At 42.9% G+C, this 20,240-nt stretch overlaps 8 protein-coding genes across 8 annotated transcripts; 4 read left to right on the forward strand and 4 right to left on the reverse strand.

Annotated features, from left to right (window-relative positions):
- Positions 1-1,435: 1,435 nt before the first annotated feature.
- FA14DRAFT_181990 (kinase-like protein) lies at positions 1,436-6,201 on the forward strand (the record flags this gene model as incomplete). The annotated part of the gene is made up of 3 exons (XM_025501168.1): positions 1,436-3,915; positions 4,639-4,675; positions 4,753-6,201. 3 exons carry the CDS (start codon positions 1,436-1,438, stop codon positions 6,199-6,201), a joined length of 3,966 nt encoding a protein of 1,321 aa, XP_025352376.1.
- Positions 6,202-6,278: 77 nt separating this feature from the next.
- Positions 6,279-8,328, reverse strand: FA14DRAFT_162343 (Pentulose kinase). Its single transcript, XM_025499547.1, has one exon. It carries the CDS (start codon positions 8,160-8,162, stop codon positions 6,366-6,368), a length of 1,797 nt encoding a protein of 598 aa, XP_025352377.1. The 5' UTR covers positions 8,163-8,328; the 3' UTR covers positions 6,279-6,365.
- Positions 8,329-8,470: 142 nt separating this feature from the next.
- On the reverse strand, positions 8,471-10,197 carry FA14DRAFT_162344 (uncharacterized protein). The gene has a single exon (XM_025499548.1). It carries the CDS (start codon positions 9,937-9,939, stop codon positions 8,527-8,529), a length of 1,413 nt encoding a protein of 470 aa, XP_025352378.1. The 5' UTR covers positions 9,940-10,197; the 3' UTR covers positions 8,471-8,526.
- Positions 10,198-10,620: 423 nt separating this feature from the next.
- On the forward strand, positions 10,621-11,217 carry FA14DRAFT_112269 (uncharacterized protein; the record flags this gene model as incomplete). Its single annotated transcript, XM_025495975.1, has 1 exon — positions 10,621-11,217. A coding segment is annotated over one exon (597 nt), but the record flags the coding sequence as incomplete, so codon positions are not given.
- A 9-nt stretch (positions 11,218-11,226) lies between these two features.
- FA14DRAFT_162345 (uncharacterized protein) lies at positions 11,227-12,921 on the reverse strand. Its single transcript, XM_025499549.1, has one exon. The coding sequence runs from the start codon at positions 12,445-12,447 to the stop codon at positions 11,443-11,445; it is 1,005 nt and encodes a 334-aa protein (XP_025352380.1). The 5' UTR covers positions 12,448-12,921; the 3' UTR covers positions 11,227-11,442.
- Positions 12,922-13,192: 271 nt separating this feature from the next.
- FA14DRAFT_162346 (2-nitropropane dioxygenase) lies at positions 13,193-14,545 on the reverse strand. The gene has a single exon (XM_025499550.1). It carries the CDS (start codon positions 14,393-14,395, stop codon positions 13,274-13,276), a length of 1,122 nt encoding a protein of 373 aa, XP_025352381.1. The 5' UTR covers positions 14,396-14,545; the 3' UTR covers positions 13,193-13,273.
- A 193-nt stretch (positions 14,546-14,738) lies between these two features.
- Positions 14,739-16,065, forward strand: FA14DRAFT_138665 (cytoplasmic tRNA 2-thiolation protein 1). Its single transcript, XM_025497065.1, has one exon. It carries the CDS (start codon positions 14,773-14,775, stop codon positions 15,949-15,951), a length of 1,179 nt encoding a protein of 392 aa, XP_025352382.1. The 5' UTR covers positions 14,739-14,772; the 3' UTR covers positions 15,952-16,065.
- A 171-nt stretch (positions 16,066-16,236) lies between these two features.
- FA14DRAFT_162347 (beta and beta-prime subunits of DNA dependent RNA-polymerase) lies at positions 16,237-20,240 on the forward strand. Its single transcript, XM_025499551.1, has one exon. The coding sequence runs from the start codon at positions 16,269-16,271 to the stop codon at positions 19,932-19,934; it is 3,666 nt and encodes a 1,221-aa protein (XP_025352383.1). The 5' UTR covers positions 16,237-16,268; the 3' UTR covers positions 19,935-20,240.

Genomic DNA, 20,240 nt, shown 5'->3' on the forward strand with positions numbered 1-20,240 from the left:
GAAATGAGGCTTGTCAAACACGCGCTACTAAGATTTTGTGCGTTACTGTTCAAATGCCCTTTTTGTTTAGCAAATGCAATCAATCGTGATACGACATGCATTAGATCTGTGTACACACTCGTGAAACAGTACAAATCCAGTACGGCAGATTCACATGGTAATGCATTTATTTGATTGTAAAGCTTAAGGGCCAAGGGTAACAACAACAAAACAAGTGCAAGCTCCGCCGTCTCTCGCAATCGGGATGCAAGAATGACGACATGGCTCTGCCTACGGGCAGCAAGAATCAGTCTGGCTTTTGTTTTAGCTTATTCATGCGGACTTGGATTGAAACCTTGTGATTGAGATTGATAGAAGGACATTATCATCCAACAGACACTTTTGAGTGAGGGAAAAGCACTTTTTGCCCAGATGTATTAGAACCAATCCATTGGACGACTTTCAAACATAAAAAGTGTAATTTGTATTCGAAGATCGATAAGATAGTAGCTTAGTCTAATACAATCACGCTAACGGAGAACGAGCGATCTACGTTTGGCATTAGAAAAGAGACACTCTTCAACTGCTTTTACCATTTCAAAGGGTCTAGCGATTTCCACGCTTCTTTTCTAACGCCGCTCAACTCTTTGCCGTTTTAGGGCTATTTAGCCTTAGACATTCTATTGACTGCCGTAAATCAGTTATGAAAAAAAGGTTCCTGACCGGTTCTTTGGCCGGTTACACTACCGATGGGAATGAATCCATCTCTCTTTACAACCTGCTTAAATCCGAAAATCACTTTCGCTTACGTACACATCACAAACGCGAAAATCATTGTTTCTCGAAACGCAATAATCCGCGGGCGCAGAACAGAGTACTGTAGCCGAAAGGCGCAACAAAGGCGTAGAAAAAAAGGTTGAATAAGCAAGCCTCTGTCTGGCTCAAATTGAGATTCCTTTCTATCACTCTTTCGGCATACAAATCCGAGTTTGCATCTCTTTTGCATCAAATGAAAATCTTATTAACTACAGTAAAAAACTCTAATTGATAGAAGATCTTACGGGTATCCTGACAGAATGAAAATTTTCTGACATACATCTGCCAAGAATAATTATTGTATTACCCATGAATAGTGAGCATGGATAAGCTGGTAAAATGCAGTTGTATGTATCCCGAATGCGTGCCCAGCTTTCTGAGCTCAGCGTAAGGCAAAAGGCGCACAGACGCAAAACAACAACAACAAAATGGATTCATTCGGAATTTTAACTGAACGACACACACACACACAATACGCGCAAAGCACACACTGCACACGCATGAGCCAAAACGGTGGACGTAGCCGCACTAACGGGCTGAATGCGTTTCATCCGAAAAAGTAAAAACGTGTTGAACATAGAATGGTACGATTGGACATCTTTATCACCATCACTCCAAAGAATACAAAAGTGTGGTCAAGATGTTATCATCGAAACCTATGGATCCGATCATTGATCATTCTCATGATGATGAGAAACAAAAACAGGAAACAAATAATAATGATATAGTCAATCTGGCAACAGAAACGGGACGAATGAGATTACGCGAAAATAAAGATGCACCTGGCTATCAAGTTCTTACACCTCAGGATAGTCCAGCAATCGGTTCAGGCGCTTCCAGTTCACCAAATCTAGATGGCAATACACAAAGTCCTCCAAATGATCAATCACAAACACAAATTAATACCCATCATGCTGCCGGTTTGAGTAAACAAATGTCAGTTATCCCAGGCGGTGGTGCTGAATTGGCAAATGCAGAAAGTTTGGGTGGTGCAAGTCATGCTGCTCATTCAGCACGTATTCAAAACCTCGGAGGCAGATCTGGCACAACTTCAGCACGATTGAGCGCAACCTCTTCTGCCAGCAGTCAAGCAGCAGCAGGTTCAAGCACTTTGGCATCCTACACTGCCACCTCTGCTCAACCTCCTGTTGGTCCCGGAGCAAGTGGTTTGGCAAGCGCTCGTGGCGTGGATAATGCTGAAAGCGGTGCAGCAACGCCTTCTCAATTTGTATTCCCCAAATTAGGTGCAAGAAGGCCAAGTGAAGTTCATAGTCATACAGATGGTACCCAATCTCCAGCTGCTGATGGCTCTCATACCAATTCACCAACCGTTGGCGCAAGCGTTGTACAAGATCATCTACCCGCAGTAAAACACAAGAAGAAAGAACATCATAACCCTTTACATGATCTACGCAGATTTTTACACAACCATCTCGGTCATCATGGAGACGAAACCAGCCGATCGGGCACTTCCACTCCTGGAGGCTCCAAAAGACGCGGTCACGATTCTCCTCCATTGGGTGAAGAACATGCTCATCTTGCGAAGAAGTACGGAAAGTGGGGTAAAACACTGGGATCGGGAGCAGGAGGTACAGTGCGTATCATTAAAAGATCAAAGGATCACAGTACATTCGCAGTGAAGGAGTTCAGACAGAGACGTCAAGGTGAATCAGAGAAAGAATACATTAAAAAGGTGACTGCAGAATTCTGCATCGGCTCCACCTTGCATCACATCAACATTATTGAAACATTGGACATCATCTCCGATCATGGGCATTATTACGAGGTGATGGAATATGCTCCTTACGATCTTTTCAGTGTTGTGATGAGCGGTAAAATGTGCAGACAAGAGATCTACTGCGTCTTCAAACAAATCATTGATGGTGTCGACTATTTGCACAACATGGGTTTGGCACACAGAGATCTAAAATTGGACAACTGCGTGATGAACGGCGACAATATCGTCAAATTGATCGATTTCGGAACAGCGACAGTCTTCCATTCTCCTGGAAAATCTAAAGTTGTTGCAACGGGTATCGTTGGATCTGATCCTTACTTGGCGCCCGAAGTATTGTCACAGCAAACCTACGATCCTCGTTTGACAGATGTTTGGTCGTGTGCAATTATCTTCTTGTGTATGATCTTGCGAAGATTCCCTTGGAAGCTACCCGACATGAAATCGGATCCAAGCTATAGACTGTTTGTCAATTCGCATCCTGAACTTTGTGCCGCACCAGATACCACCTCTTCGCCCGGTGCGCCAAGTCATCGTGTTAATTCTGCTATTCAGTCTATGCCAATTGGACAAGCAACGATGGCAAAGAATGTTGTGACCCAAAAGAAATTTGCAGAAGATGCACAGATTCCCACTGCACGGGAAGCAGGTTACATGACGCCTAACGATGTTCGTTCTCGTCAACATTCACCCGTTTCTTCTGACACTGAAGGAGATGGAACCGAAAGAGTGCCCAGACATCAAAACAGGCAAACTACGATGAGCAGTGAAGCAACACAATCGTCTACCGATACATCTGTAAATGGTGCCAATATCACTTCTGGCCCAACGACGCAACAAACTTCGCCTGAGTCATACGATGCAAACAATCCAAACGCTATTCGACCAAGACCTCAACGTAGCGATAGTATCTCTTCGCAAACTACGTTCACTTCTGGCGCGGCTGATAGCATTTTCAGACTGTTGCCACGTGAATCGAGAAGTGCATTGAGTCGAATGATGGCAGTTGAACCGAGCTTGCGGTGTACGTTGGGAGACTTGTTACGCGGAAGACGGTTTAGCGATAGTGCAAGCCCATTGGTGAAAACACCCGTTATGAGCCGAACAAACTCGATTGATGGATTGGAAAAGTTGCCGGCTCAAAGTGCAGCAAAAAGCGGTGTAACGATGCCTACAAGTCAAACGGCCGGAATGGGAGAAACTTTGGATTCTCTGCAACATGCCGAATTTGAAGATGATGACGATACAGGAGATGATTGGATGAAGAGTATTAAAACTTGTGCTCAATTGAAGTTGGCCGGAAAAGGAGAAAAACCTGATCATCCACACGTAAAAGTTGTACCGGAAGAACAAAAACGTAAAGGAAGTATTTTCCATCGTAATACGTAAGAAGGTTCTTTTATCATGCTACTCAAGATTTTCTTGGCATGAAACGATTCTTATATTGTCTGTTCAAATTTGTCTTTTTGGTTCTGCTTGCTTTGCTTGCCTAATGTTGAAAACAATGTTGTAATGATTTGCTCTTTTTTTATTCTTTTTCCAGAATACGACTACTATACGGTAATAAATTAATAAAAGTACAACAAATCTCAATGAATACCATGAGAAAAGAAGGGGGAGGAGGGTGTGTCTGAGGTGTGTCGGACTGTCATCATTCCAAGGCCCCGCACGATGTTTGTGTGATACCTCCTCCGCGGGATGCGTTTGACTTAGTCATTGCAAAGTTCCCACAAAAGACAGCATGACAAATCTAAAGAAAGAGTAGGGTACTCATCGGGGCTGTGCCATACATAAGCGGGCGCAGGAAAATCGGAATGAATATACATTATTAATGAAATGACGACGTAATTCGGAATCATAGAAGGATTTGGGTTGCGGGTGAAAATGAGATTGCGTTTAATCAAATGGTCAAGTACCTCAACAAGGTTCATTTGTCGGGGCAATTTGCAAGAAAAATGAAGAGGTAGGGTAAAGGGCGACAATAAGAGGAGAGTTTGTTTTCCCTTTGCTGTTGATAAGCAAGCAAATTTCATTTTTGACGTCTTGGCTTTTTTTCTCCATAACCAGAATTGCGGAAAAGATGAAAGTAGATCTTTTATCTATCATAGCAATAATAAGCCTAACGCTTCAAGTGGACATATCAAGGTGAGTGGAAAACGATGATGTGCTTGTTTCAATTTTCACTTATTTCGGTACTTCCCACCAGTGCTTTGCCACTGCAGGGCAACAATGGTAGAGCGATTGCGGATATGCCTCTCAGGAGGCCATTTGATAGCGAAAACATCAAATTTGAACGTCGTGGAATAATGAACAAGATAAAGAGTGCCGGAAGCGCAGCAGCAGACGTTTTTCGAACCAAAGCACAAAAGAAATCAAACGCAATGAAAGATGTTTTGAATCCACATAAAGAAGTTACACCCAAAACATTATCAAGGCTGGATACGATGCACATTGCTTCGCTTGGACCTGAATATGCCAATAATATGAAAGTGAAAGATGCGGTCAAAGTGGGAAAGATAGTAGAAGAAAAAATTAACAAACATGCAAATATACGTGATAAAGCGATGAAACAAATGGACTCTCCTGCGTATAAGATTGCCCATTATACGGGAGCTTCAAAGGGCCAGAAAGAGGCATTAATCCACGAACAGCATGGATTTCAACAAAACGTACGAGTTCAAAGACCTGAGACGAAGAAACTTCTTCATAATCAAATTCACGGATCACAAGAGAAAATCGATAATATGATGCCGCTCTACAATACTGTCTCTCACAGAGTTGCTTCTGGAGATATGGCAAGAGCAGATAGAGCTCATCCTGACAATACCAAACAAAAAATTATCGATAAAGGTTGGAAGCATGTTGTTAATGCAGGTTCACGAGTTAACGAATTACAAACAGAACGAATGTTACTTCATCAAAACAAAGCACATGAGACAATGAAGAACAAGATTAGAACGGAAAAAAATTTAGACCTACACAATCTTCCTTCAACATTCGATAATCATCCCAATCGTCCTACAGTAGTCGTTGGCTCTAATCATTCTCCTTCTAATAGTCAGCATACAGTTCTCAGAAACTCTGGCTCATCACATTCATCTCATGATTCTCAACCACCTAGCCCAGCACAACAACATACCTCAAATCGACAACAATTTCGTGTGCCCGACAAACCAAAAACATTTTCATTCGAAGGACATGAAAGTAGATGGACAAAGAAAGGACAACCGGCTCCACAGTATTTCTTAGGTTCCAAATTCATCAAAGAAGGTGATGCAGTGAAAAATCATGGATCTCCTTTGGCTAAGCAAGCGCATATGCACGAATACGTTCAGCCGAAAGAAGTTCATGCTGCAGCACAAGGATCAAGTCATTCCGCATCACCTCGTTCTCCGACCTTTCAGTCACCAAAGAGCGGAAGCGGTAGCGGCTCAGGTTCCTCTGAACGAAATCTATTGGGAAGAGCTCCTACGTTTTCAACACATCATCCTACCGAACCAGGCCCTTCAACATCATCTCATCAGCACCGAGTCAAGCCGCAGACTCATCAAAGTGAGATCCATTCAGATTCTTCAAGTTCTAGGTCTAATAAATCACCATCAAGTCCCAATTCCCGAAGAGTGAGATTAGGAGACTTATTAGGAATTCCCGTTCCTCCAAAGAGAAATTAAAGGCTGACTAATTACTCTCTCCGGTCCGAAACAGCAAAATCGAAGTCAACAATCAATCGAAATGCGACAACGCTATCCGGAACACTTTCAATAATTCACAAAATACAGTTCGTTTTAATTGGTTTCAAGCATATCAATCACATGTACAATTGTCTATCGCTAATTTACATGGCTTTACTCACAATCGAGCGCCATCTTCTTTGTGTTTCAATCGCTTCCGTGAATACAGTATACTTTGCATCCAAGATTCGCTTGATTGTTTCATCTTTCGTGTTAGGATGGACCAAAGTGCCCGGTTTGGTCATATCCACCATCAATTGCCAAAGTCGATCACGATGTTCGAAGGAAGCCTTCTCAGCCAAGTCTTGTTGTACTCCGCTCAAGTCGATTCCTTTCTCTTGCAGTTCATGTGCAAAACGACCCAAGATTGCCGATCCAGCCACCACACTTGCTGAATGACTATATGGCAATTGAACATCAATTCCACACGTATCTGCCATCAATTGCATGAATACTGCATTTTTCACTTGTCCGCCGCTCATGTATAGTCTCTTGATTTGATGTCCTTTTGCGTTCATAGATTCGATAATATGCCTCGTCTGTAATGCGATTGCTTCTAATGTTGCGTAGTATTTGAGTGCGAGGTCTGAAGAGCCTTGGTCTAATTTCAATCCCGAGATCAATCCTCTCATCGAACTGTCCGCCAGCGGTGATCTGTTTCCGTGCAAATCAGGATAAATGGTCAAGTCGTGGGTCAAATGTGATAAAGTAGGAGCATTGCGTTCCTTTGACAGATCATCGAGGATACCGTGCAACAAGGCAAATATGCTTGTTCCCTTTTCTTGTGCTAGTCCCTTCAAGCGCTCGGAAGCAGGATGTGTATCAATGATAAAGTCGATCAATTGTCCAGTCGAACTTTGTCCACCTTCATTCATCCACATTCCGGGGAACACTGCATGTTTGTATGGTCCCCAAACTCCATCTACAAGGATACCTTCTGGGCTTTGAATGCAATGGCAAGTACTTGTTCCGGCAATTGCTGCTAAACGGTATTGTGAATCGATCAAGTTTGTTGATTGATCCTTTGGACCATTCTTTGCTTTGGCTGCAATTGTTCCTACCCAACCAGCATAAGCATCAATCAATCCACTTCCTACTGCAGTTCCGGCTTGCAGGCCTAATTCAGCTGCTGCTTGTTCTGTCAAGCCACGACCGACAGGTTGACCAGCTGTGAGGACCATACCGTTCCTTCCAGGAATACCACCCAATTGAGCAAAATCATTTTTGATCAAATCATCCAAGCCAATCGTTTTGAAAAAGTCTGGTTGCCAACCAAGTTCTGAACCGTCCACGCCAGGTGGCACATAGCTACACTTGCATACGAGACTGCAATTCGAACGTGCAGTATCACCTGTTGCTCTGTATGTCAAATAATCTGGTAAATCGAAAAACATGCATTTTTGGAAAACATCAGCAGGCATATGTTTCTTCAACCAAAGAACTTTTGGAATTTCCATCTCTAGCGACATGGTCTTCCCAACATAGTTCAAGACCATATTTCCGGTTGAGTTGATGAGCTTTGCTTCTTCTTCTGCTCTATGATCTGCCCATAAGATCACATTTCGATCACCTGGTGTGAATGTACTTTTTGGTGTGACTTGAATTGGTTGACCTTGAGCATCCGTAACGGCCAAAGAACAAGTAGCGTCGAATCCAAGACCTTTAACGTCATCTTTGGATACTCCACTACTTTTCAAAACATCTTTTACTGCAGTACAAATTTGTGACCAAATATTTGTAGTTGATTGTTCAAAAATTCGCGCATCACTTTCTAATCTATGCGTCTTTGTTGCATACGTTGATTCTGAAAGGATTGTGCCTTCTAAATTTACCAATGCAGCACGAGCACTTCCAGTTCCAACATCAACCCCAATATAAAACGGTCCAGCGTTCGAAGTCATGTTTGCAATGACTTCACAAAATGATGTTGATGATGGTTTTGTGGCAATGAATGCCCTGTCAAAATGATGGGGGAAGAATGTGTTGCTCTCGCTTATTGCAACGGGGTCAGTGCATGGATGCAACAGATGAGAAATTTCTTCTGATCGGGCGCTCCACCCTTAATGCACATGCGGAAACTAAGCGTGGGCGGTAAAGAAGAAAAGGTGCGGGAGCGACAGCATCTAAGAAGTTTTCATTGTGCTGCTTCCACCTACCCCCTAAATCACTCCCTCTCTTATTTACACTCTGTGATACTGAGGCACGAACCTATCTAATCTGATATTATGATAAAGTATGAAAAGAACATCTTTTTTTCCTGCCACCTTAGAAGATCATAGAACTTTGATCAGCACGAATACGGTCCAAAGACAAAAGTCCTTCAACCCGTCCATAAGCTGCCAAAGAAATATCTTGATCCCATAGATACTTTTGTGCAACACGTTGAATATCCTTTGCAGTGATTGAGTCTAAAGCGGCTTCAATTTCTGCAGGTTTCAAACGACGTCCGGTTGTTACCATCTCACGACCGATACTCTCAGCAACGGGTGTCGATCCATCCAATCCTAACAATAATCCTGCTTTCAATTGAGCAACAGCTTTGAAAACTTCACCTTCCGAAACACTTGTTGACATTCTTTGCCATTCACGTTGAATAAAGTGAGTCAAATCATCCAAACGGTCAACAGCTTCAGATGTAACGTAAACACCCCACAAACCGGTATCGGAATAAGATGTAGAAAAGTGCATGAAAGAGTTGGCAAGTTTGTGTTCATTAATAAAACCGGCCAAACGTGTGGTCAAAGCACTTGTGCTTCGGTCCCAGTTACCCAAAATGGCTTGCATGACCAACATGGGGAAGAAGTCAGGTGATTGCCAGCTGACACCTTCAACGGCCAAAGCAAAGTGAACGGCAGGTTGACTATCATCACGAACGCGAACTTCACTTCCAACGAATTTGGTCTTTGGGCTAGATTGTCCACCAAGAGGGATTGGGTTAGATGAAACAGGCAAAGAGCTGAAATGTTTCTCTGCCAACTTCACCAAAGCATCATGATCAACACCTCCGCTTCCGACAAGGACCATACGATCAGCAGTGTAGTTTGTCTTGATGTAAGAGGCCAAATCTTCACGTTTGATAGACAAGATGTTGTCCTTTGGTCCCAAGATTGTGCGACCCAAAGCTTGACCTTGGAAGGCAACAGAGTGCAAGTGATCAAAGACGACTTCTTCGGTTTGTTTGTCAACTTCTTCTTGTTCACGTAGGATAACGTTACGTTCCCGTTCGATAGCAGCAGTGTCTAATTTTGAGTTTTGCAAGATATCAGAAATGATATCAACAGCTTTTTCGACGTCCTTTCTGAATGCTTTGGCGTAATACACAGTTTGTTCACGAGATGTGTATGCGTTCAAATGGGCACCCATATTTTCCACTTCCAATTCTAATGCTTGTTGTGATCTTTTACCGGTTCCCTTGAAAGCCATATGTTCCAAAAAGTGAGCTGTTCCGTTTGTACGGTCAGTCTCTGCACGAGAGCCTGCATCGATCCATGCTCCCACAGTGGCTGTTTGAGCGGCAGGATTTGATTCTGTTGCAACTGTTAAACCATTTGATAAAGTGGTTGTTTGAGTGATCGGACCACGGTTTACGACTGAAGCCAAAGTACGACGAGGAACGAGAATCGATCCTGTACGGATTGGTTGTCGTAATGTGTTGGCAACAAGACCACGCGTGAACATAGCGGCCAAGACTGTCTGTAGTGAGTGGATTGAAGGAGGTCGAAGTGGTCGGTGAAGGTGAGAAGAATGATTGGCGTTGCTGTTGTTACTCTGTCTGCTTTTGGATTGACTGCCTGGCGCCTGGCTCTTTCTTACGCCGTCTCTTGCGCAGTGCGCGTTCTCAAGCACTCAAAGGAATAGCTCGGGATTCGAGAAGATTGACAAAAACCTGCTCTCCCATTTGCTGGTCGGGCAAATATTTTCCACTACAGTGTGTGCAAGATATATTGGCGCGTAAGGGGAATACAATTGTGTGTGTGTGAATTTGTATTGAGTAAACTCAAAGCAAGATTACAACAACAATCTTCCGAGCTTAACCGTGCACGTGAATATGCGGTAGAAAGCAAGTCTGTATTTTCTTCCTAAGCAAAGCAAAACGTCACTCAATTGCTTTATCGCTGTTGCTGCCATCATCAACAATATTCGATAACAATGGCTAGTCCTCTCGTTTTGTCAATACGGCAGAGTGCAAGAAGAGCTCATAGCCTTATACCTTCTGCCTCTTCATACACTACAGCCTTGTTGAACGGTATACCTTCATCATCCCGATCAGCTTCATCATCAGCACCTGTACAAGCAGCACCAGATCACAGTCCATCACATGTTCCAACATCTGTTCAGAGTATCTCACCTAGCATTCACGCCTCGACAAGCGAACAACAAGGAAAGCATGTGATCGAATCAAAGCCAGAAGCACTCGCCCTTTTACGTGCTCAGCCAGTTCATTATGTTGTTTGTTCGATCGCAGGACGAACATTGTTATTACACGAAAGAGATTTGTTCAGCTTGCCTAGGCTCAAGGATGTCTCTGTTGGAGATGTACTTGAACTAGACAGAATTCATGAAGTCGGATCACGGGATTACACTTTACGTGCACAAGATCCAATTTCCACTCGAATGAAAGGAGCGGTTGCTTTGATGAGAAGAAGTGTGCCGACCGAAAGCAGAGCTTCTTCAATTCTATCAAATCCAGAAGTGCGAGAAGCTATCAATCTTGATGAACCTTTGAAAGAATCACAATCTTGGGCAGCTCGTTTACGACCTTCAGGTTTGGCACACGTTGGTGCAGTTTTGGGACCTGAATCAGTCAGAGTACGGTGTACAGTCTTGGAACATACGTTAGGACCGATGGAAGTGATTGTCAAACGTAAAAGAAGAAAGGGCTACAAGAGAACGATTAAGCATAAGCAAACATACACAAGATTACGTGTAGAAGCAATTCAGATCGGACAAGGTGAAAGCAATTGAGTTTAAACGATGTACTATATTCCAACTTTCTAATTACTGTACAATTTATTTGTGTCACACTGATATCAAAAAGTCATAACATGGTATATTGATGAAAAGTAGTAAGTGATGATGCATGTGGGTATTAATCCTGACAGTGAAAACTGGCCTAGAAGGAGCATGCGGGGTATTGAATGTTACATAAATGTTCGTAAATGAAGGGGGATAAAGGAGTGTTTATACTGGTTGTGCTGATGGTGTGGTCTCATCCTTTGGTTCTTTGGTACCACCTGGTACCCATCTTTCACCGGTTTCGAGGACTTTGACAACACCCAAAAGAAGACCGGAAGCAGTTGGTCCCAATAAACCTTTGCGTTGTAAAGCATCTGCTTCTTTGGCTTCCAATTTATCTTTTCTACGTGCTTGTATCTTTGCCTTTCTACGTGCGGATCTAGATTTGTGTGTGTTTGATCGCTCTTGATCCGCTTGTGGCTCTCTATTAAAGAATGACCCTTCTCCTTCCTCTTCCTCCTCCTCTTCTTCCTCTGCTCGCATTCCGAATTCCTCCTCTACTGAAGTTTGACGCCGTCTCTGTCTTCGAGGATGTTCAGTCTCGGTCTCCTCTTCTGTTTCATTTTCGTCCTCATCGCTTGTGGCTCCAATCTCGCCAGTATCAACGCCGGGTGAAGTCTCGTTTGCTTTATCTCCTTTCTCGTTCTCCTTCATTGCTTGATCGATTGCCATAGGTATACTCAACGTAACACGAGCCAATTGCAACGTCAATCTTAATCGACCAAAAACGTCAAAATAGGAAAGTTGACGTAGAGAATGTTGAATTTCATACAATCGAATCAATTCAAATCGCACGATTGTTAGGTATTTCTTGCCTGCTAATAACAATTCACGAAGTTTGCGGAATGCACCTTCGATATTGTTCACTGCATCATCACCCAGATCAAGACCTGGGTTTCCTTCGTTCAATGCATTGATCAAAACTCGAATCATTTCAAAATCGCCCTCCAAAAATTCCAAAAAGACGCTATAGAGCACCCCATTCAACGTTTCATCGCTTGCCAATCCGTTTGGATCGTAACCGGTAGACGAACTATCTTGCGAGACAGCAGCAGCAAAATCCGTTCTTCCCGAAACATCGTACATTTTACGTGAAGAAGGTTTTGAAAGTGTTTGATAAGCAAATGAAACTTTTTGAAATGCCACAACGCAAGGAGCATAATTTGGCATTTTATCCGGATGACAAATTCTACTTCTGTTCAAAAATCCTCTCCTTATTTCTTCATTTTTTGCATTCTTCTTTACTCCCAAAACCTCGTATAAATCTTCCTTCAATACGATTTCATCAATCACTGCAATCTTTACTAAATCTGCCGCCGATCTTGCTGCTTTGCGGTCTTCATCTGTCGCTGTAGACGTTTGCGTTCCTGCTGATGCAGCAGCAACGGATGCATAAGAAGGAGGAGGAGAATGAGGAACTTTTTTGGGATGTCTCTTGACTCGAGTATTTGCAGGCGTTACATCTGCTTTTGAAGTTGAGGCGACCGAAGAAGTGCCTGTAGCATAATTGTACACTCTTGAAGCGACAAACATCTTGTGTGCGAATCTGAGGCTGGAAGAATTGCTTTAGAATAGACTTCGCATGATGCTTGTGATGATGATGAAGATGAGAATGAATAGGAGACAGTTGTTAGTGGAGTGAAAGGGAAAGTGACACCAACGAAATCAACTCTTTCTTTGGTTTCGAATTACGCATGTTTATCAACAAAAGAATGTAAGGCACTATGCCAGTGTTTTGATTTCGGTTTATTTTGAGTTTGATCTGCGTGAAAGATTGAAGCAGTACACATACGCATGTAACTAATAATAAATACAGTGCCTGCGTTTGTACGCATATATATTATATTACCTTAAACGCATATACTCTCTCTCCTAAAACGGGCCTCCTCCTCCGTACAAGAACAACAACAACTCAGGGTCACACGACGATATGATATTGATCGACATATATTCACAAATCAGGGGAACGCATGGATCTCCCTCCTCTCTCTCTCTATCAAAGTTTGGCAGATCCATTCTGTACAATTAATCGATTACCTCCTTGTAGAGCACGTGCGGCTTCATTCACCATATTATCAACGATCGTCTTGGCAGGTAAAATATCTTGAATGGAAGACGCAACCTTTCCAGCAAAGTAGTGAGCCATAACACCTTTAACTTTTGTACCTTCATCATCGTCACCCTGTTCTAAATCCCACTCTACCGGTACCTTTCCTTCATTTTGTAGTTTCTTGATCAAATCTGGCTTTTCTAGCCATGATTGAATGTAATCTGTATTCACAATATGTAGAGGACGACCAGTAAAGATTGTTGTCTTGACGATACTCTCTTCTCTTGCATTGATAATAGCATCTTTATGTCCTTGTGGTGCACCAGATTCAATACTGGCAACAAACCTTGTGCCTACCCAAACAGCTGATGCTCCATGTACCAAGCTGGCTGCAAGTCCTCTTCCATCATAAATACCTCCGGCTGCGACGACTTGTACAGCTTGACCTGTCAAACGAGAACGAGAATGTTTGACCAAATCAACCACTTTTGGAATCAAGATGCTAAATGGAACATCACCAGTATGACCACCAGCTTCACCTGCTTGAGCGATAATCATATCAATCCCTACATCCAAGGCTTTCTTAACATGTTTAGGATGTCCGATCATATTGGCGACCAAGATTCCATGTTTGTGTAATCGTTCAACAACATGCTTTGGTGGTACACCAACTGCAGAAACGAAAAAGCTTGCACCTTCTTCGATGATTACATCGATCAGTTGATCCAAAGTACCTTTTGTGTAATCTTTGTTCGTCTTTCTTGCATTACCACCAACTTGCGGTAATAGCAAATCAACACCCCAAGGTAATGTTGGTTCACGTAGGGCAGCTTTTAGGTCTTGAATAACGCCACGTAACATTTTTGGAGTATAAGAAACACCACCTAAACAACCAATCCCGCCTGCATTTGAAACGGCAGCTGCTAATTCTGGACCGGCAGCTTGATTCATACCTGCCAAGATGATCGGATGTTGAACTTTGAAGAACTTGGTTAGAGGTGTTACGATTACTGGAGGTGAAGGCTTGATAGCCTTTATTTGATCGATTGATGGTTCTCCGCCTGTCATCTTGAATACTTGTTGTATATTTTGGGATATGATGGATGTAAGAACAATACTTCAATCATCCTTGAAGGTGTTGCTTTAAGTGTTTTACTGTGTCACAACAAGCGAACAGCATTTCCGAGGGTGGGGTAATTAAAGCGAGGAAAGAAAGCGCCTACAGAGAGGTGAATGAGCAGTGTTCGTATTTTTGGTTCTCGGCTTAAAAAGCTTAAAATTACCGCCGATGCAGGGAAGGGGTTTAATAATAGAAGAAGACGCGTAAAGAAGATTGCTTAGTAACAAACACAACTCGTTTGCCAAAGATTTTAGTTTTAGTTTTTGTAACTTCGTTTATCTTCTTGTCATAATCATTCATTCTTGCGCCACCATTTGCAACAAAAATGCCTTCCCGTCTTTGCAGTACGTGCGAAAAGGCAAGAGCAGTCCTCAGAAGACCAAAGACTGGGGAGCTGGTATGCAGAGAATGCTTTTATTACATCTTTGAAGAAGAAGTTCATCAAACCATCATCAATTCAAGATTATTCAAAAAAGGTGAAAAGGTGGCAATTGGTGCTTCTGGAGGAAAGGATTCAACTGTGTTAGCACATGTTATCAAAACACTCAACGACAGATATTCGTATGGATTGGATCTATTCTTATTGAGTATCGACGAAGGTATTACAGGATACCGAGATGATTCATTAGAAACGGTCAAGAGAAATAAAGTGCAATACAGTCTACCGCTCAAAGTGCTCGGCTATGATGAATTGTATGGATGGACGATGGACGAGATTGTCAAACAGGTAGGCACACGAAACAATTGTACTTTCTGCGGTGTCTTTCGTCGACAAGCATTAGATAGAGGAGCAGCAGCTTTAGAGGTCGATCACATCATCACCGGACACAATGCAGACGATATGGCCGAGACTGTATTAATGAACATCTTACGAGGAGACATAGCCAGATTGGAAAGATGCACGGAGATATGTACGCAAGGGCCAGAACAACCAGCTGAGGAAGATCAAGGATGCGGTGATGCACAGGCAAACGATTTGGGAGGAACAGGAATCAAACGGAGCAAGCCATTCAAGTACGCCTACGAAAAGGAGATCGTCATGTATGCCCATTACAAAAAGTTGGATTACTTCAGTACGGAGTGCATCTACCATCCAAACGCATACCGTGCATATGCTCGTGAATATCTTCGTGAATTGGAATTGATTCGTCCAAGTGCGGTGATCGATATCATTCATTCGGGAGAGGCTCTTTGCGTTGGTCAACAAGTGAAACGAGTAAAACAAATGTCATGCAAACGATGCGGATATATGTCTTCTAATGAACTATGCAAAGCATGTTTACTATTAGAAGGGTTGAACAGAGGAACTCCATCTTTGGGAATCCATTCAGGCAAGTCCAAAATAGCACGAGAAGCCCGTGCAAATGACTCTGGGCCTAATGATGAGAGCAACATTGGACGAACGATTCCTAAGTTTAGTAGAAAGAATGCCGATGTGACTTCATCAACAAGTTCCAATCCCACTGCAAATGCACAACCTCAAATCGCCATTTCAGCTGAATAGTTCTTGTATTTTTGTTTTGTATTTGTATACCTCTGTCCTTCTGCTTCATTCTATAGAATGCCAATTGTAATATTACACATTGTGATCGCAATCATCCATAACTTTGATTCCAATCCATTCTTGGCTCTTGTTTGTGTTGCTTTTAATTCGGCTAAGCCCATGCACGCGCAATTGCCCTTTTTTTCGCGCGCAGCACAATAGCCGCGTATTTTCCGAATAAAATCCAAAGTAATCAGCATATGAACGCGCACAACAGCTAAGAAGAAAGACCTTTTCCAACCACCATCTCTCAAAGGCAAAACGTTGTGGCCGGCACAATGAACGCCTACGATGAGTATATGGAAGGATTGGCAGACGGTGGAGGGTATGGAACGTATGCAGATGATGTTGAAGGGTACGGAGGCGAAGATGATATTACACAACAAGGCACTTGGGAAATCATTTCGTCATTCTTTGAAGAAAGTGGATTGGTGCAACAGCAACTTTCCAGTTTTAACGAATTCATGACAAATACTTTACAAGAGATTGTGGATGAAAACAAAAGTTTGACTTTAGAACAAAGTGATCAACATACAGGTCTTGAAGGAGATATTTCACGTAGATATGAAATCGAAATGGGTCAAGTTTACGTCTCCAAACCAGCAATCACAGAAGCGGATGGTCAATCATTACCTTTGATGCCACAAGAAGCCCGTATGCGAAATCTTACCTATTCAGCTCCTCTCTACATGGACATGAGTCAAAGGCGATTGATCGAAAGCGACAGTTACGATCCAGTGACCGGAGATCGAAAATGGGTGGATGAAGACGAGAACAACGTGATTGAAGATCAAAAGATCTTTATTGGAAAAGTTCCAATCATGTTGCAATCCGACTTTTGTTACCTAAAAGATCAAAACGAATCGAAATTGTACGAGTTGAACGAGTGTCCATTGGATCCGGGAGGCTACTTCGTCATCAACGGTTCCGAAAAAGTACTTATTGCTCAAGAACGTATGGCAGCCAATCACGTCTACGTCTTCTCCAAAGCGCCACCAGCACCTGTGACGTACCTTGCAGAAATTCGAAGTGCGGTAGAAAAAGGTGGAAAGACGATCAGTACGATGCAAGTGAAATTGTTCTCCAGAGCGAAGGATAAGGCGATGAACAATGCCATTCGTGCCACTTTGCCTTACATTCGAAGTGACATCCCGATCGTAATCGTTTTCCGCGCTTTGGGTGTCGTGCCAGATCGTGACGTATTGCAACATATTTGTTACGATTCCAACGATACGGCCATGTTGGAATTGTTGAAGCCATGTATCGATGAAGCTTTCATCGTTCAAGACCGCGATCATGCTCTCGATTTCATCGGTCGTCGTGGTGCACAAACGGGTGTGAACAGATTCAAACGTCAACAATATGCACAAGACATTCTGCAAAAGGAAATGTTACCACACGTCTCAACTGCTGAAGGAAGCAGCACTCGCAAAGCATACTTTTTCGGTTTCATGATTCACAGACTTGTCCTTACTGCTTTGCAAAGACGTGAGATCGACGATCGTGATCATTTTGGTAAGAAACGTTTGGATATGGCAGGTCCTTTGATGACATCGCTTTTCAGATTGACATTCCGCAAGTTGCTCAAAGATGTTTATCGCCATTTGCAAAAGTGTGTGGAAGACAAGAAAGAGTTTACATTAACTTCAGCAGTCAAATCGTCTACGATCACAAATGGTTTGAAATACTCTTTGGCTACTGGTAACTGGGGTGATCAAAAGAAGATGAATACAAAGGTGGGTGTGTCACAAGTGTTGAACAGATACACATACGCTTCAACATTGTCCCACTTGCGTCGTACAAATACCCCCATTGGTCGTGATGGTAAGATTGCCAAGCCACGTCAATTGCACAATACCCATTGGGGAATGGTTTGTCCGGCAGAAACACCAGAAGGACAAGCGTGTGGTTTGGTCAAAAATTTGAGTTTGATGGCAGTTGTTTCGGTTGGATCGCCAAGTGGACCAATCATTGAATTCTTGGAAGAATACGGCTTGGACAGTTTGATTGATATGCAAGTCGCCGATCCACATGCAACGAAGGTATTCGTTAATGGTGTTTGGATGGGTACAGCCGATAATGCGACCGGCTTGATCGAAACGTTGCGTGAATTGAGAAGAAGAGATGATATTTCGAACGAAGTTTCAGTCACGCATGATATTCGTGAGAAGGAATTGCGTGTTTATACAGACGCCGGACGAGTGCAAAGGCCTTTATTCATTGTCGAACCGGAAACGCAAAACCTTCTCGTTAAACAGAAGCATGCTGATTGGATTACAGACGGAGTCAAGCCAGACGGCACACAATTTGGATGGAGTGAATTGCTGCGTGAAGGTGTGATCGAACTACTGGATGCAGAAGAAGAGGAGACCTGCATGATCTGTATGAGCCCTCAAGATTTGTCGAACTCGAAGCTATATCGTGCCAATCCGGATACTTATCAATCTCGGTCGGCGGATCCCTCAGCACGGTTGGTGTCTGTTCAGACTCTGCTCCCAGATACATTCACACACACGGAAATGCACGCTGCAATGATTCTTGGTGTTTGTGCTTCCATTGTTCCCTTCCCCGACCACAATCAAAGTCCTCGTAATACGTACCAAAGTGCGATGGGTAAACAGGCTATGGGAATCTATTTGACGAACTTTGACAGACGCTTTGATACAATGGCCAATACGCTTTACTATCCTCAAAAACCTCTTGCTGCCACACGTTCGATGAATTATCTTCGTTTCAGAGAATTGCCGGCTGGACAAAACGCAATAGTTGCAATTCTGTGTTACAGTGGATACAATCAAGAAGATTCCGTCATTATGAATCAATCGTCGATCGATCGAGGCTTGTTCCGTTCCCTGTACACAAAGACGTACTTTGAGATGGAGAAGAAGACTGCAATGATGTCATTGGAGGAAATCGAGAAACCATCACCAGTTACAGCAATCCGAATGAGGCCTGGAAAATACGAAAAGATCGAAGAAGACGGTCTTCCGGCTCCAGGAACTCGTGTTTCCGGTGAAGATATCTTGATCGGTAAAACTGCGCCATTGCCTCCAGACAGTCAAGAATTGGGTCTGCGTACCAAATTGCATACAAAGAGAGATGTCAGTACTCCTCTAAAATCTACCGAAAGCGGTATTGTTGATGAAGTCATGCTTTCGACCAACGCTGATGGTATCAAGATTGTCAAGGTTCGTGTTCGTAGTACCCGTATTCCACAAGTTGGTGATAAGTTTGCTTCTCGTCACGGTCAAAAAGGTACAATTGGTATCACTTATCGCCAAGAAGATATGCCGTTCTCTTCACAAGGAGTCACACCTGATATTATCATCAACCCTCACGCTATTCCAAGTCGTATGACAATCGGACATTTAGTCGAATGTTTGTTGAGTAAAGTAGGTGCTCTTTCTGGTCAAGAAGGTGACGCAACTCCTTTCTCTGATTTGACTGTAGAATCTGTCAGTCAACAATTGGCTCGATTGGGATTCCAAAGTCGTGGATTTGAAGTGATGTATAATGGACATACAGGACAAAAGCTTCAAGCACAGGTATTTTTGGGTCCAACCTACTATCAACGTTTGAAGCACATGGTAGATGACAAAATCCATTCTCGTGCCCGTGGACCAGTGCAAATCTTAACTCGACAACCCGTCGAAGGTCGTTCGCGTGGTGGTGGTCTCCGATTCGGAGAAATGGAACGTGATTGTATGATTTCACACGGTATCGCTGCATTCTTGAAAGAACGTATGTATGATGCTTCTGATGCATACCAACTTCACGTTTGCGATAATTGTGGTTTGACGGCAATCGCTTATTTGAAGAAAAATCAATTCGAATGTCGTTCTTGCAAAAAGAGAACAGGTGTAAGCACAGTCAAAATTCCTTATGCGGCCAAATTGTTATTCCAAGAACTCATGTCGATGGGATTGGCATGTCGTTTGTACTGAAAGAAATCTTTGCCTTTTCATTTTGTTTTCTCATAAATATAAAATTCTCTTGTCGTGTCATGTATTCATATCCTACCACCCTTATATATCAATGCAAAAAATGGAAGGCGGGCCCTGAGTAGGGCCTCGTATTGCAAACATACATATGAAAATAGAATCTGAAATCACGGACAGCCACAGATGATAGTCCTGTTCACATATTGCGGTTCTTTCGCCGCTCCGAAGTTCTCCGATCGAATTTCCAATCTTGGGTAGGCATGGGATGATGAGTCAGCATTTGAAGATAGAACGGGACTAACACCACTC

The sequence above is a fragment of the Meira miltonrushii genome (genome assembly GCF_003144205.1).
Source record: "Meira miltonrushii strain MCA 3882 unplaced genomic scaffold FA14scaffold_5, whole genome shotgun sequence".
Lineage (NCBI taxonomy): Eukaryota > Fungi > Basidiomycota > Exobasidiomycetes > Exobasidiales > Brachybasidiaceae > Meira > Meira miltonrushii.